Raw genomic sequence first — 18128 nt, forward strand, 5'->3', positions numbered from 1 at the left:
GACTAATGAAGCCTCATCTCTACAAAAATATAAAAATTAGCTGAGCATGATAGCGAATGCCTGTAATCCCAGCTACTGGGGAGGCTGAGGCAGGAGAATCACTTGAACCCGGGAAGTGGAGACTGCAGTGAGCCCAGATCAAGCCACTGAACTCCAGCCTGGGTCACAGAGCAAGATTCTGTCTCAAAAAGAAAAAAAAAAAAAAAACAGACAGAGACTTGGACACAGTAAGTATACAAGTACAGAAAGGTAGCAAGAAACCAGTACATGTGTTCAACCTGTGTGATTATATATAAATTTATAAGGTAAGGCTTCAATAATGAATTATGAATTTATTATCTCTCAAATATACAAAACATATACATCCAAAGAAGTTGTTTGTGTTCTCTAAGGCCATTTTTTAGAGTTTTGAATGATGAGGTCTGTTTCTATTCCCCATCTCAGTTCTGAAATTTTAAGAAAAGGGTAGGCTTCACCACATATATAAGGAATTTGCTCAGATACAATTTGGAATTGTCAGAAACTGGTGTCTGCATCTTTAATTTTAGTTTGATCCCAGAGCTATTATTTTTCAATGCTTAAGTGAATAACTTTTACATAGATTAAAAACACAGTGAAGGCAAATACTTTATTGTCATCTGATAAATGAGGACAATCAGGAGTCAGTGTAGATGACCTGGGATGGGAGTAAAATTCTCTAATCTTCCAGTTTCATCGTGCACTTAAAACAGCCCATAAAAACTTTAACAATTTCAATAAATATTTACATGTGAAACTTATGTACTTACAGGCTAAAGGATTTCATTCAGTAAGTGGTTTTTGATATCTCTTCTGTGAAGATGATTTTATTAAATTTTGGGGGAAATAAAAAAGTAATATGACTCCTGAACTAAAGAAAAGATTTTATCCTTCTGAAGAGACAAGACATGCACACAATAGAATATACATACAAATATTATATATATGCTTCTTTTATATATAACTGATCTATATAGCTCCAGTTATTTTTATATTTGAGATATATATATATTTAGTTTATTACTCTCTCTCTCTCTCTATATATATATATATATATATATATTCAGTAATTTTTATATAGATAAAAACAGGGCAAATATCTGTAACACATATATTCATTTAAGATATACTACATACATAGTAATATATAGATATTTATAGAAATGTATACTCAGAAATGTATGTATGTACACACACACACACACACACACACACACAGTAGCAGGTATCATGGTCTTCTTTTCAATAGATGTAGAGATGTGGGGTGTTTATCTTCACGTACAAGATTGGAGATGGCTCTGGCTCAAATAATGAGACAGTTTTATTGATGTTGATCATAGGGCTGAATTAAAAAGGAATGGACACGGCCGGGCGCGGTGGCTTAAGCCTGTAATCCCAGCACTTTGGGAGGCCGAGGCGGGTGGATCACGAGGTCAAGAGATCAAGACCATCCTGGTCCACATGGTGAAACCCAGTCTCTACTAAAAATACAAAAAAAAAAAAATTAGCTGGGCATGGTGGCGTGTGCCTGTAATCCCAGCTACTCGGGAGTCTGAGGCAGAAGAATCGCCTGAACCCAGGAGGCGGAGGTTGCGGTGAGCCGAGATTGCGCCATTGCACTCCAGCCTGGGTAACAAGAGTGAAACTCCGTCTCGGGAAAAAAAAAAAAAAAAAAAAAAGGAATGGACACATATAAGACAGAAAACAACTCCTTTGTCAAATGATATTCATAATCCCTTTTGAGTTACATACCTCCAAGTTTAATGTGTAACAGACAGAAGGGTCATACAAGTTTTTAAGTTTTGTGGAACATTTTATCTTGGTAAGGCTTTTAGCTTCAAAGCTCTCAGCATCTTAAGACATTCCTATCTGCATCGTTGACATCACAACAAGTGCAAAAAATGTACAGATCCCACATATCAACTAAAACAGTGGTTCCTGACCTTTCTTGATTACAGAAATCATTTGGGGTGTGGATTACTGAGGTTACCCTTGACATATAGTATTAGAAGTCTATTATTGTATAGCAATATTACCACAAATTAGCAGGTTAAAACTGCACATATTTGTTACCTTATGGCTTTTGTGGGTCTGGAATCTGAGTTCAGTTGAGCTTTGGGGTCTCTTACAAGGCTGCAAATTGAGATGTTCACTTGGCTGAGGTCTCATCTTTGGTTTCACAGAGGAAATAGTTGCTTCTACACTTATGTGATTGTTGTCATGATTCCATTTCTAACTGGTTGTTGGCCAGGAACCACCTCAGTTCCTGCCACGGAGTATTCTCCATTTGGCAGATGTCTTCATCAAAGGCCAGAGGAGAGAGTCTGGCATCTGCTAGAAAGACAGATGTCACGATCTTATGTAACAAAATTGTAGAAGTGATATTTCATTGCATTTTCTGTCTTTTATTGGTTAGAAGCAAGACTTAGGACCCATCTACATTCAGACAGAAAGGAATACACAAGGGTACAACATTACTAGAGTGTGAGGATAATTGGTGGCCATCAAAGATTGTTCACCACATGTATTAAATCAACGTATACTGTCTTTGGGTCTGTATTTTATTATCTATACCTACTCTTCAGGTAATTATTATGATTATGCATATTTGGGAAATACCAAACCTAGCAGAAAGGTGGAGGTCAATACAAATAGATATAAATTTTCAACATTGGTCAAAATTTAAGAGAAATGGGCTTCTAGATGTTGGAGGTTATAACATTGCTTAATCCTACATAATAAGAAGGATCAAATATCCAGCAATGCATCCCCCAAGCCCAGGCATAATTCTAAAAGGCACTATGGGATTATGTGATGAGTGACACAAAATTGTAAATGTGTTTTTACTCTACTGAAGTGTATTACAATATTTATGGAGAAGAAAGATTGTGATTAAGAAAGGTTTCATAGGCCAGATATAGCTTAAAGTAGACCTTAATAGATGGGTAGCATTTGGATGGAGTGAGGAATGGTGGAATGGTATGAGAATAATCGGGAAGGAAGAAAAATCATGATATTGAAAACAGTCTTCTTGTAGCGAGGGTTTGTGCTGAGATATACATAGTGTGCATGGCTATTTTCTGAGTCTGAGAACCCTCTGATATATCCCATAACCATTGCAAAGACCTGTGAGTGAAGGTCCTAAGTCCAGATGGGGCAAGAGGAACTCAAAAGGAAAGAATAGATAAATCAAAGAAACACATTTGTTCTTAAAATGACTTACAAAGAATGTATTTGATGCATAAATAGAATGAGAGATACTATAGCCTTAGTTATATAGATAACTTTGCAGAATTGGGGCAGAAATGGAGATCAGCATGACATTTGTTATCAGTGATACCTATGATGAGCACCTTTGCAGTGTCGTCTGATGATATAATATAAAAGTTGGTAATTAATGTTTTTTAAAAAGAGCTAGGTCACAAGTTGGTTAAGAATAATTTGAGAATATAAATATGTGACAGGAATCCCTTGTTTGGTTGCATATTAGACTGTCCTGACTGAGTACACAACTAGCATTCAAGTAACATATCCCCAACATAAAAATAAATAGTACTGTCTCAACATAGGCAATTGATATCTGAGGTAATAACTAGATCATGTACAGTTATCCAGCAGTACTTCTTTGTTTGACAAGCTAGACTGCACTGGCAGAAATAGTATGCTGGTAAAGAACTCCAGATATAGTATGGTGGTAAAGAAAATCATCCAGAACTTTTACCAGTCAGCTTGGGTCACCTTCATCATCTGTGAAAGGAAAGCAACGTGGTCCCTGGCAAACTCACTAAGTCATTACTGTGATCAAATATGTTCATTTATTTATATAACACTTTAAACATACATGGCATTTTATACCTACCAATACATTTTCATTATTTAAGCACAAGCCAAATTAAATATTGTTTATTTTCATCATTGGACTACAGGGAAAAGTATAAAGACTTGTCTTCTCTGTTTTACATTTTTCGTCATGCTTTCATATTAGAGCAAACTAATAATCAGGATTTATATGTAGCAGAAAGCACACATTTTTAAATTTTCATTTCTAATAGCTTATTCTATTTTCTGATTCTGTACATTGCAGCAATTATTATCTAATCCTTTCTTTATGAAAAAAGACTTTACTTACAAAACTGAATGGTTTATAGATTGTGAACATTTAATAATTAATGTAATTACATTTGGGAAATATGGGTGTTTGGAAGCAGAACTGCAACATGTAGCACACCAAAATAAGTCACATTTGTCTGTTTATGCAGCTTACATCTTATTTTATACCTTGGACAAGAACATCCCAATTGATGACTGGATTATGGAAACAATCAGTGGTGATCGGCTTACTCATCAAATCATGGATCTCAACCTGGACACGATGTATTACTTTCGAATTCAAGCACGAAATTCGAAAGGAGTAGGGCCACTCTCTGATCCTATCCTCTTCAGGACTCTGAAAGGTTTGAATCATTTCCTATTATGCTTTTCTTTTCCTGTGGAATTGTTATAAAATAGCTTTGCAGTCTGTATTAGAAACTGCCCTGCACCATCTCTGTTAGCAAAACGGCCAGTGAACATTCAAAATAAATTAAAATGTAGTTTTTGTGCTCAAAGCAAACATGTCAAAGGAAGATCTATGGTGTTATCACATTTTCTGCCATCAGCACATAGAAAACATATTTAAGCTGACTTTTTTTTCATTTACAGTCCTTCTAGAAGTTTGTATTGATGTCATGTATATTGGTTCTATTCAAAATATAATGAAACGCTTCAGCCATTTTATGTTAAGGTGGTAAAAATGAAAATGTATTAAATTATGTGAATGGCATACTATCGCCAATTTTAAGTATTTTCAGGTACTATTATCCCTTAAATAGTAATTATCCCTTATATAGTAAAGAAAATTTTGATATGGCAAGAAAGAAAGTTCCAAACCAAAAAAAAAGTATTTATTATAAAAAGTCAATATATTATATTACTATTTAAATAGTAGAAACTATGTAAAAATTTTGCAGTATGATTTCTAGAAGAAAAATGTTCATACAGAAAATCACTAAGGCTAATAGTAGTGATTACATCCAAATATTTTCATATAAATACTTACTATTATATAGTACAGTATTATTCTGAGAGACAAATGGTTTCAAGTGTCATTTAAAAGTTGAAAAGAATTTGAAACATTCAAATAATTGAAATAATTTGAATTTAAAGTTGTATATTTAAGGCATGATATGTGTTATCCTATAGAAGGATAACTTAGCTCTAAAATCTGTGACCACATCATACTTCTCCATCTGGCAAAAAAACTTAATGCATGATGGTAAACAACTGAAAAATTAGAAATGCATGGATAACTGCCATCTTTACGCAGTTGTTTAACATACTAAAAGGAGAGTCTTAGAATGACTGTATAGCCTATTCCTCAATTCTTCTAAGAAAGGTACCCTAGTAAATAAAGGACTTTTGAATTCTGATGAGTGAGCTATTTAAAATCCTGGTTTGGGTAGCAGCTAATCTGAAAGTTTGCCAGTTGACACACAAGCAAGCATTCAGCCAAAGCTTGCATGACAGTTCTTAATGACAGAGTAGAAGTTGCGAGGGAGGGAGGATAGAAATGAGCTAATCTTTGTCTATCCAGATTTTGAGGATCTCATGTCTAAATCAGGTTTCACTCCAAATGAGCAATCAAAAGGCAACTGGTTATTCATTTTGTGGCAGCATGAACTGTAACCAGACAGCGTTTTGCAAATGCTTCATTTTTATCTATAGATGAGTGCCAAATTAATTTCATACCCATAATGTTTGCCAACTGAGAGATTTGAGTAAAGGTTGAGGATGACTTAAGGCATCCAAATATGTTACGCATCAGAGTGATGAGTTATCATAAGGTTTGCAGGCCCACAATGATGGCCATCCTAGGAGTTGTTTTATGAGCTCAGTGTTTCATTGGGTACTGTTTACCCTAAGTGGCCTAAACACATCTAGAAAATTATTTTCAGAAGTAAGAACAAGTTTAGGAATTTCTTCTATGACATAATAGTTCACAAGAGTTATTTCTAATACCTTGATTTGATGTTTAATATTTTCTACTTTAAATGTCTTGCTTGATAATAAAATTACTCAGAAATATTGATCCTGGTCACTCTTATCAATGATTTTGTACATGCATGCATCTTAGGAGACACAATGACAAATGTTCTAAAACAAATAAATTACTCATCATAAGAGATTTAAAGCTACATTATAAGCAATTTAAAGATTTGGTATAGCGCCAAATCTACACCAAAGATAAAATCATGCTATTGCTCTCTAATTTAAGATTTTCAGTTCCAAAAATTGTACCAAAGAATATTCTGTTCATCAGAATATATCTTTGTTTGACGGAGAGAAAGGCTTAGGTGCCCTGAAGCTGCGAAAACTCCCAGTAGTCTTCTGGGTAATGGGCAAGAGTTTCATAGTAACGCTTGCCCCAGGCAGGTGTTCACAAACTTCATTCTTTCATATTTAGCCTTTGCAAGGATAGCAGCATTTTCTTCTAGAGGCCAGCATTTAGTCTTTTTGGTATTAACAACCAGTCAGAAGTACAAGAAACTCAGTCAGTATTCACTGCTTAATTAAAAGGACATTTGTAATTAGAAAGGGATTGTCTTACTGTAAATTTATGTAGGTACACATATATGATGTAACTAATTCTTTCTTTGGAATGTTAATTTTTAAAATCTGGACCTTGATTACTTGACCACATAGGACTCTGCAAATATCCACCTTCTTTCCACAAATCCTCCCCAGGGTCCCACTGGGATACCTACATACTGTCTAACCATTGGAAGACTTATGTCTATCTATGCCCTATCTTGTGGGTTTTTCCTAAAGTACACTTCTCTATGCTGGCCTATCAGGTAATTGAGAGGAAGGATGCTCCCAATGGAGTAGACCACAGAGGATTCTGGCAGAGGGAAGGAGTCACTTCTTACACACCAAAAAGTGGTATTCAGAGTGAAAGCTCAAGCGAGTACAATAAATTCTCTGAGCATCCTTAGTCATCATTCTGAATTGTGCCTCTCCCCTACCCAAGAATATAGCACTGGAAGCTTTGGACCAGAATAGAAAACAGTTCTAGTTGTCAAATTATTTTATAACAAAAATACATTGTTTTTCTTTACAAATGATAGAAATATATGATAGAAAAAATCAAGGCACAAATTTAAGCCATTTTTGTTGCCTATAATAAAAGGTAGTTACAAGAATCCATATGGTACCTGTTGGAAAATACTCTTCAGTAGATAACATTTGAGACATTCAAAATTTCCTAAGTTATATTCAGTGCAGCTTTGCTAGCAGAAAAACAAATTCAAAAGATAAGAATAAGAATGGGTTTGTCTATCATAACACCTAGTTATTTATCCCTTGCTAAAAATATCTTAGACTGCAGACAATGCATGTATATGATTAAAGTTAAAAGGCAAAGAATGGAGATGAGATAAGGGTGTTATTCTTGTCTTTTGTGACATAATTCTAAAGAGTTCTCACTTACATGTGAGATGCTGATTAGAATAGTTTCTTAAGTGTGTCCTGTTCTGGCTGCCAAACCTACATACTTCCTGGATTACATGGCCACTTAAGACCTTGACATATCCTGTCAAGGATCAGGTCATTCTTGCTGGAGACTTGATTTAGAACTTCCAACAATGTGGTATCCTTTCTCAACAGCTGTGTTAGGATCTCCATTCAAAATCCTATTCCTGTTTATGAGCTACACACAATGCAATTGCCTGTCAAAAGCACCTTTGTCAATACCATAATAAAATACTACAATAAAACGTATTTGAGAAGCCATTAATTTTCAATGGGAAACAGATGAGAAGAGAAACTCCAGATAAATTGTAGTGATGAAACTATGAAAAGTTAGATTAAATGACTGGTGAACCTTTAAAAAATGTTGGTTAAATCTTGACAAGTACAAGGTTTCATAAAACTTGTGTAAAGCCTTCAGAGAGCACCAAATTCTAACCACTAGCCAGAGTGCCAAGATAAATAAATTCTGCAGATCTGCTATACAGCGTAGTTCCTATAACTAATATAACTGTATTATATACTTAAAATTTAGTAAGAGGGTAGATAATGTACTGTGTTTTTACCACAATAAATAATAATGAAAAGGGTGGGAGGAAACTTTGGGAGGTTACGGACATGTCTGTGGCTTTGAAGGTGGTGATGGTTTCATAGGTATATCCTAATTCTCAAATGCATTGAATTGTATACATTAAACATGGGCTGCTTTTTACTTCTCAGTTATATATCAATAACTTTTTTAAATAACACTTATGGAATTATAAAATAATAAGCATTGGCTGGGCATGGTGGCTCACATTTGTAATCCCAGAACTTTGGGAGGCCGAGTAGGGCGGATCATGAGGTTGGGAGATGAAGACCATATTGGTTAACACAGTGAAACCTCATCACTGTTAAAAATACAAAAAAAAAAAAAATTAGCCAGGTGTGGTGGCATGCACCTGTGGTCCCAGCTACTCTTGAGGCTGAGGCAGGAGAATTGCCTGAATCAGGGAGATGGAGGTTGCAGTGAGCTGAGATTGTACCACTGCACTCCAGCCTGGGCAACGGAGTGAGACTTCATCTCAAAAACCAAAACAAACAAACAAACAAAAATCACAAGAATCCCTTATATATACTATTTTCCAAAAAGTAATTCAGGATTCAAAGTCTACTACTTACCAAGATATCTTTTCTGAACTATGTCCACATGTTATGTTTAAATGAAAAAAAATTGTAATTGATTTCTGGTTTAGAAATTTGTCTTATGTTGTAATAAGACAATAAACCCTATTCATCTGAAAGGGGCTTTCATTAACAGAATTATTATCTAGGTATTTTATTTCTAAACATTCTTATTAGAGAATGATTTGTGCTGCTTTATTTAGAAAAGGTAGGACCACCACCTATAGGACATTTAAGGTATTTTTTCAAACAATGATGATTGATTTGCTCTAATAGGGGCACATCTTATGAGTGACTGTGTTATTAGTTGCTACCTATTTTATCTTCTCTATGCAAGTTTTACTGAGACATATGCAGGAAGCATTCGGCAAGTGTGGAATCCTATCTATCAAGTTTGAATGGAATTAAGTGAGTTAAATATGCCCCAAAGACTCAAAGCTCAGAGTTCAAAGACAGTCAAGTCTAGGTAAAATAATTCTATTAATAATTGATGAAGGGAAGGTTATGAATATCTGCATTGGTCAAAATGCCATGTGATTTTCAGAAATGTGATAATACTAGAGATTTACCTCTTATTTTGTTCCATTTGATTAGCAGAAAAGAAGCCATCTTTAAAATAAAACAAAGATTTTTAAATTTAAAATTTTTTAGATTTTTAAATTTTAAATTTCAAAAAGTCATTCTTGAGACTATTACTTTTAACTCATCTGAAGTTGTGAACAACTCAAGAGCTATCTTCACAAGGTCAAAAGATTTATCAAGCTGTTTAGATTCTATTGTACCATATTTATGGTAGCCAATTATTTTACCTAATCTATGTGAGAATAGATGAAGTTGTTGGAAAAAAAATCACGCACAAGAAAATAGCTTCCTGAACTTTCCTAAATATATATGGGTGATAATTACTTGGTAATTGCATGCATTTTTTACTGTTAATTCTAGTTTTAATTAAATTTATATAATTGTTCTGAGTTTATCTTTAGAAGGGCATAAAAACTAAGATAATTTTAGAATGAATTTGCACAGTAAAAACATTATTTTTCATTTTTTTCTCTGATTATTTAACAGAAGTAAACCTGTAAGTTTGGGTTCTTATCAACTTTATTTCAATAGGGCACTAACCTTGAAATGAAAACTTGCTAAAAATTTGTTGGTTTGATATGTCAGCTTTCTTGCTAGGAACTGTCAAAGTCTAATAATATTATTTCTTTTTCCCCCCACAGTGGAACACCCTGACAAAATGGCTAATGACCAAGGTATGGTGGCTCAATCTGTCATTTTGTGTTTTTTGAATCAATCCTGTTTGTTGGAAATGTCAGTCATTACTTTATATTCCTCCTTTCACCTGGTGCAGACACCTGATGAAGCAGACACTGGCGTGATGATTAATCTTGTTAATGAAGTTCTGCTTGGCTGAGGCTGAGGCTCTGATAAGGAAGACGTAAATTTTCTTGAGAGGAAATTGTTTTGTCTCTATTCTGAAGGACCAATTAAAATGTCAAGCTTCTTTGTATGAAATAAATTTTTAGTCTCTGTCTGCACTTCTGAATAATTCACATTAAGTATAATTAAGCTCAGCATAATTTTCAAGCTGCTCTTGTACCCTTTCATGAGCTATGGATTAAAGTTCTGTAGCTCTACAGAGAAAAACCATAAATTATGTGTGATTTTCCTCTGCAGTGAGCTTCCTTTAATATATAAAATCAAAGTTGGGTCAAGTTTTTGGGGGCATTATCATTGTTCATTTTGAAGCCAGAAAGCTGTTATTCAGTGAATCAGATGCTCATTTGACTCAGTGTATAATATTTTCTCCCTTTTCCTTATTTACTAAAAGTGGATTTGTATAGAGAAACAGGTAAACTTTTACACAAGGGCAAAGTGGAGATAAATAAGAGTTATCCATCAACTTATGAGTAGACATGAATTTGCTATTACCATGATTTGTAGACTGATTGATAAATTAGGATTCCATTATCTTTACACAAAGGACCATTAGTAGAATGCTGAGGAAAAAAATTAATAGTTGATGAATTTTATTTTTTTGAGGATGTTATTTTCTTTCCAGAAGAGTTAGGAAATTCTATAAACTGGTCGTAGTCTGTGCTGTCAGTATTTGTAGATTCAGAGTCCATAGTTTATATAGTTTGTTTTCTTCTCACTCTGGACACCTACTGTGGGCAGAACTTACTTGCAAACATCATGTCTCATAAGGCACCATGTCATGAAATTAGGGGAATGCATTCTTTCAACATGAATACTTTTTAACTTTTGACAAATACTAAGCCTCTGGGTGCTGGCTCTCCCTAACAGCAGAAGGCTGCCTGCATGAGTAGCATTTTCTTCAGTGGTCCTGTGTTTACATTCTTCTCTGGGGATGTATACCATGCAACTGCTTAACAGAATGTGGCTAGGGGTTTACATGTGGAATAATAAAAATGGGACTGTACACAGCAATGCCTACTCAGGGTTAAGATTTCCATTAATCTAGCTGTTCCTGCTTGCTTCCACTGAAAATATTTTCATAAGATTAATATCTACTAAATAATATTTGTAAAAAATATTAATGATAAGTAATTATAACTTGGCATGCATTTACATAGGTAAATTAAATATTAGTCTTAGTCAGATCCAAATCTGGAATCGTTAATAGGAACAGCTTTATTATTGCAGTTATAAAATAATAAAAACAACCTCTCATAACATTCTCAAATAAATTTGAAGCTTCCACCAGTGACTTCTAACTTTTGAAATTATATTTAAAAATAATAAATAGAGAAAAAAATTAAAATAACAGTTGAAATGTTATGTTATTAGCCACTTAGCTGACAACATGTCCAAGCTTCTTGATAAATGGCTTTCCACTTCTCTCTGGATACTATTACATTGTTTTCTCTCTTTTTAATTGCTTTCTGTTTTTTCAGGTAACCGTTTTGCTTAATATTATTTTAAGCTAACAAACATATATTCTGTAATTTGATTGTTTTATGAAAGGTAAATGAATAAATTATTTCCCAGTCCCTATTAACACACATCCTCCATAGATTTTACTTTGAGTCTCACATCTACAATTAAATCAGGTCAGTTCTCAGGAACAAAATGATCCCCTGAGAATTTTGGCCAGTGACTGAGTCTATTAATATATGTGGTCAGTTGTTCTTTTTCTCTTAGAAGGATTCTGTCACATATGTGACTTGGAGCCTTATTCAGTCACAGCTGGCATATAGTTAGTTGATCAAGTTGATGGGCTCTAAATTTTTACATCAAACTGAATTCACTTGTAAAATTGGGAGGGACTGATGACATATAATTTAGTGGTTATAAATAATATCTTTAAATTCTTTTTTTTTTCTTTTTTTAAAATTTTTTATTGCATTTTAGGTTTTGGGGTACATGAGCAGAACATGCAAGACAGTTGCGTAGGTACACACATGGCAGTGTGTTTTGCTTCCTTTCTCCCCTTCACCCACATTTGGCATTTCTCCCCAGGCTATCCCTCCCCACCTCCCGCTCCCACTGGCCCTCCCCTTTTCCCCCGAATAGACCCCAGTGTTTAGTACTCCCCTCCCTGTGTCCATGTGTTCTCATTTTTAATCACCCGCCTATGAGTGAGAATATGCAGTGTTTCATTTTCTGTTCTTGTGTCAGTTTGCTGAGAATGATGTTCTCCAGATTCATCCATGTCCCTACAAACGACACAAGCTCATCATTTCTGATTGCTGCATAATATTCCATGGTGTATATGTGCCACATTTTTCCAATCCAGTCTATCATCAATGGGCATTTGGGTTGATTCCAGGTCTTTGCTATTGTAAACAGTGCTGCAATGAACATTCGTGTACATGTGTCCTTATAGTAGAACAATTTATAGTCCTTTGGATATATACCCAGTAATGGGATTGCTGGGTCAAATGGAATTTCTATTTCTAAGGCCTTGAGGAATCGCCACACTGTCTTCCACAATGGTTGAACTAATATACACTCCCACCAATAGTGTAAAAGTGTTCCTTTTTCTCCACATCTTCTCCAGCATCTGTTGTCTCCAGATTTTTTAATGATCGCCATTCTAACTGGCGTGAGATGGTATCTCAATGTGGTTTTGTTTTGCATCTCTCTGATGACCAGTGACAATAAGCATTTTTTCATATGATTGTTGGCCTCAAATATGTCTTCTTTCCTAAAGTGTCTGTTCATATCCTTTCCCCACTTTTGAATGGGCTCGTTTGTTTTTTTCCTGTAAATCTGTTTGAGTTCTTTGTAAATTCTGGATATCAGCCCTTTGTCAGATGGGTAAACTGCAAAGATTTTTTCCCATTCTGTTGGTTGCCGATTCACTCTAGTGACTGTTTCTTTTGCCATGCGGAAGCTGTGGAGTTTGATTAGGTCCCATTTGTCTATTTTGGCTTTTGTTGCCAATGCTTTTGGTGTTTTGGTCATGAAGTCCTTGCCTACTCCTATGCCCTGGATAGTTTTGCCTAGATTTCCTTCTAGGGTTTTTATGGTGCCAGGTCTTATGTTTAAGTCTTTAATCCATCTGGAGTTAATTTTAGTGTAAGGTGTCAGGAAGGGGTCCAGTTTCTGCTTTCTGCACATGGCTAGCCAGTTTTCCCAACACCATTTGTTAAACAGGGAATCCTTTCCCCATTGCTTGTTTTTGTCAGGTTTATCAAAGATTGTATGGTTGTAGATATGTTGTGTTGCCTCCGGTGCCTCTGTTTTGTTCCATTGGTCTGTATCTCTGTTTTGGTACCAGTACCATGCTGTTTTGATTACTGTAGCCTTGTAGTATAGTTTGATATCCGGTAGTGTGATGCACCCCACTGTGTTCTTTTTGCTTAGAATTGACTTGGCTATGCAGGCTCTCTTTTGGTTCCATATGAAGTTCATGGTGGCTTTTTCCAGTTCTGTGAAGAAAGTCAATGGTAGCTTGATGGGGATAGCATTGATTCTGTAAATTGCTTTGGGCAGTATAGCCATTTTCATGATATTAATTCTTCCTAACCATGAACATGGAATGTTTCTCCATCTGTTTGTGTCCTCTCTGATTTCATTGAGCAGTGGTTTGTAGTTCTCCTTGAAGGGGTCTCTTACGTTCCTTGTAAGTTGTATTCCAAGGTATTTTATTCTTTTTGTAGCAATTGTGAATGGCAATTCGTTCTTGATTTGGCTTTCTTTAAGTCTGTTATTGGTGTAGACGAATGCTTGTGATTTTTGCACATTGATTTTATGTCCTGAGACTTTGCTGAAGTTGCTTATCAGTTTCAGGAGTTTTTGGGCTGAGGTGATGGGGTCTTCTAGGTATACTATCATGTCGTCTGCAAATAGAGACAATTTGGCTTCCTCCTTTCCTATTTGAATACCCTTTATTTCTTTTTCTTGCCTGATTGCTCTGGCTAGAACTTCCAGTACTATATTGAATAGGAGTGGTGAGAGAGGGCATCCTTGTCTAGTGCCAGATTTCAAAGGGAATGCTTCCAGTTTTTGCCCATTCAGTATGATATTGGCTGTTGGTTTGTCATAAATAGCTTTTATTACTTTGAGATACGTTCCATCGATACCGAGTTTATTGAGGGTTTTTAGCATAAAGGGCTGTTGAATTTTGTCAAATGCCTTCTCTGTGTCAATTGAGATAATCATGTGGTTTTTGTTTTTGGTTCTGTTTATGTGGTGAATTACGTTGATAGACTTGCGTATGTTGAACCAGCCTTGCATACCTGGGATGAATCCTACTTGATCATGATGAATAAGTTTTTTGATTTGCTGTTGCAATCGGCATGCCAATATTTTATTGAAGATTTTTGCATCTATGTTCATCATGGATATTGGCCTGAAGTTTTCTTTTCTTGTTGGGTCTCTGCCGGGTTTTGGTCCAGGATGATGTTGTTCTCGTAAAATGATTTGGGAAGGATTCCCTCTTTTTGGATTATTTGGAATAGTTTTAGAAGGAATGGTACCAGCTCCTCTTTGTGTGTCTGGTAGAATTCGACTGTGAACCCGTCTGGACCTGGGCTTTTTTTGTGTCGTAGGCTCTTAATTACTGCCTCGACTTCTGACCTTGTTATTGGTCTATTCATAGTTTCAGCTTCCTCCTGGTTTAGGCTTGGGAGGACACAGGAGTCCAGGAATTTATCCATTTCTTCCAGGTTTACTAGTTTATGTGCATACAGTTGTTTGTAATATTATCTGATGATGGTTTGAATTTTTGTGGAATCTGTGGTGATTTCCCCTTTATCATTTTTTATTGCATCTATTTGGTTTTGTCTCTTTTCTTTTTAATCAATCTGGCTAGTGGTCTGTTTATTTTGTTGATCTTTTCAAAAAACCAGCTCTTGGATTTATTGATTTTTTGAAGGGTTTTTTGTGGCTCAATCTCCTTCAGTTCAGCTCTGATCTTAGTTATTTCTTGTCTTCTGCTGGGTTTTGAGTTTTTTTGATCTTGCTCCTCTAGCTCTTTCAACTTTGATGATAGGGTGTCAATTTTGGATCTTTCCATTCTCCTCATATGGGCACTTATTGCTATATACTTTCCTCTAGAGACTGCTTTAAATGTGTCCCAGAGATTCTGGCATGTTGTGTCTTCATTCTCATTGGTTTCGAATAACTTCTTTATTTCTGCCTTCATTTCATTGTTTAGTCAACATCAAGAGCCAGTTGTTCCGTTTCCATGAAGCTGTGCGGTTCTGGGTTGGTTTCTGTATTCTGAGTTCTAACTTGATTGCACTATGGTCTGAGAGGCTGTTTGTTATGATTTCAGTTGTTTTGCATTTGCTGAGCAGTGCTTTACTTCCAATTATGTGGTCAATTTTAGAGTAGGTGTGATGTGGTGCTGAGAAGCATGTATATTCTGTGTATTTGGGGTGGAGAGTTCTGTAAATGTCTATCAGGTTTGCTTGCTCCAGGTCTGAGTTCAAGCCCTGGATATCCTTGTTGATTTTCTGTCTGGTTGATCTGTCTAATATTGACAGTGGAGTTTTAAAGTCTCCCACTATTATTGTGTGGGAGTCTAAGTCTCTTTGTAAGTCATTAAGAACTTGCCTTATGTATCTGGGTGCTCCTGCATTGGGTCCATATATGTTTAGGATCGTTAGCTCTTCTTGTTGTATGGATCCTTTTACCATTATGTAATGACCTTCTTTGTCTCTTTTGATCTTTGTTGCTTTAAAGTCTATTTTATCAGAGATGAGAATTGCAACTCCTGCTTTTTTTTTGCTCTCCATTTGCTTGGTAAATATTCCTCCATCCCTTTATTTTGAGCCTTTGTGTATCCTTGCATGTGAGATGGGTTTCCTGGATACAGCACACTGATGGGTTTTGGATTTTTATCCACTTTGACAGTCTATGTCTTTTGATTGGTGCATTTAGTCCATTTACGTTTAGGGTTAATATTGTTATGTGTGAATTTGATACTGCCATTTTGATGCTAAGTGGCTGTTTTGCCCGCTACTTGATGTAGATTCTTCATTATGTTGATGCTCTTTAGCATTTTGTGTGATTTTGGAATGGCTGGTACTGGTTGTTCCTTTCTATGTGTAGTGCCTCTTTCAGGAGCTCTTGTAAAGCAGGCCTGGTGGTGACAAAATCTCTGAGTACTTGCTTGTTCGCAAAGGATTTTATTTTTTCTTCACTTATGAAGCTCAGTTTGGCTGGATATGAAATTCTGGGTTGAAAGTTCTTTTTTTTTTTTTTTTGAGGGAAAAAGAGAAAAAGAAGGAGAAAAAAAGAAAAAGAGGGAAAAAGGAATATTACTTCATTCCTAAAATGGGTTTCAGTAATGGCCGATCAATATTTTGAGTGTTTAACGTGGTTAATGCATATTTTATGTGTTTAAAATGGAGACCTCTATTGTATTTATTGTTCTGGCTCTGAGTTCAAGTCCTGGATATCATTATCAATTTTTTGTCTCGTTGAGTCTAAATTTCATTATGTGTCTTATGTATCTGGGTGTTAAGATCTCTTATTGTTACGTTAATCATTTTACCCTTGCATCCTTGTAGCTTTGAAATCTATTTTATTAAGTGTGAGAATTGCAACTCCTGCTTTTTATTTATTTATTTTTGATCTCCGTTTGGTTGGTGAGTTTTTTTCCATCCCCTTGTTTTGAGTCTTTATATATCTTTAGATATGTCGTTAGATTTTGTGGATAATGTGTATTTTGTGTGTTTAAAATGAAAAGCTCTATTGAGTTTATTTGTTCTGGATCTTAGTTCCAGTCCCGAATAACGTTAATTTTCTGTCTCGTTGAATCTAATTCTCATTATGTGTCTTATGTATCTGGGTGTTAAGATCTCTTATTATTACATTAATCCTTTTACCCTTGTATCCTAGTAGGTTTGAAATCTATTTTGTCAAATGTGAAAATTACAACTCCTGCTTTTTATTTATTTATTTTTGCTCTCCATTTGGTTGGTACATTTTTTTTCCAACCCTTTATTTTGAGTCTATGTATATCTTTGGATATACCATTAAATTTTGTCTGTATCTTTTGATTGGGAGATTTGGTCGATTTAAATTTAGGGTTGCTGCCATTTGATATTAACTGGCTATTTTGTCCTTTCGTTGATAAAAATTCTTCTTTATGTTAATGCTCTTTACTTTTTGGTGTATTTTTAGAAAGGGTCATACTGGTTGTTCCTTTCTGTGTATAATGCTTCTTTTAGAAGTTCTTGTAAAGCAGGCCTGGTGGTAATAAAATCTCTGAGTACTTGCTTATTCCTAAAAGATTTTATTTTTCCTTCAAATATAAAGCTTAAATTGGCAGGATATGAAATTCTGGGCTGAAAGTTCTGTTGATTAAGTATATTGAATATTGGCCCTCACTCTCTTCTAGCTTGTAGGGTTTCCGTTGAGAGATCTGCTGTAAGCCTAATAGGCTTACCTTTATGGGTAACTTGATCTTTCTCTCTGGCTGCCCTTAATATTTTCTCCTTCATTTCGATCTTGGTGAATCTAACGATTATGTGCCTTGGGGTTGGTCTTCTTGAGGAATATCTTTGTGGTGTTCTCTGTATTGCCTGGGGTTGAATAGTGTCCTGCTTTGCTAAATTAGGAAAATTCTCCTGGATAATGTCCTGGAAAGTATTTTCCAGCTTGAATTCATTCTCTCCATCACATTCACGTACACCAATCAAGCGTATATTAGGTCTTTCACATAGTCCCATATTGCTTGGAGACTTTGCTCATTCCTTTTTATCCTTTTTTCTCTATTCTTGTCTTGTCGTTTTGTTTCATTAAGTTGGTCTTCGACCTCTGATACCCTTTCTTCTGCTTGATCCATTCAGCTGTTTAAGCTTGTACATATTTCACTAAGTTCTCTTGTTGTATTTTTCAACTCCATAATTTCATTTGTATTCCTCTCTATATTGTCTATTCTTTTCAACATTTCA

The 18128-nt window shown here is 35.3% G+C and overlaps 1 protein-coding gene across 5 annotated transcripts in view; it reads left to right on the forward strand.

Annotated features, from left to right (window-relative positions):
- DCC (DCC netrin 1 receptor) overlaps nt 1-18128 on the forward strand; it is a 1205330-nt gene that overhangs the window by 1064541 nt on the left and 122661 nt on the right. For all 5 annotated transcript variants that reach the window (XM_002757246.7, XM_008979838.5, XM_035271116.3 and 2 more), the window contains exons 20-21: nt 4278-4472; nt 9972-10004. In XM_002757246.7, the coding sequence (XP_002757292.2) occupies nt 4278-4472; nt 9972-10004 (228 nt within the window). The remainder of the gene's footprint in view (nt 1-4277; nt 4473-9971; nt 10005-18128) is intronic.

Source organism: Callithrix jacchus, chromosome 13 (genome assembly GCF_049354715.1).
Source record: "Callithrix jacchus isolate 240 chromosome 13, calJac240_pri, whole genome shotgun sequence".
Taxonomy (NCBI): domain Eukaryota; kingdom Metazoa; phylum Chordata; class Mammalia; order Primates; family Cebidae; genus Callithrix; species Callithrix jacchus.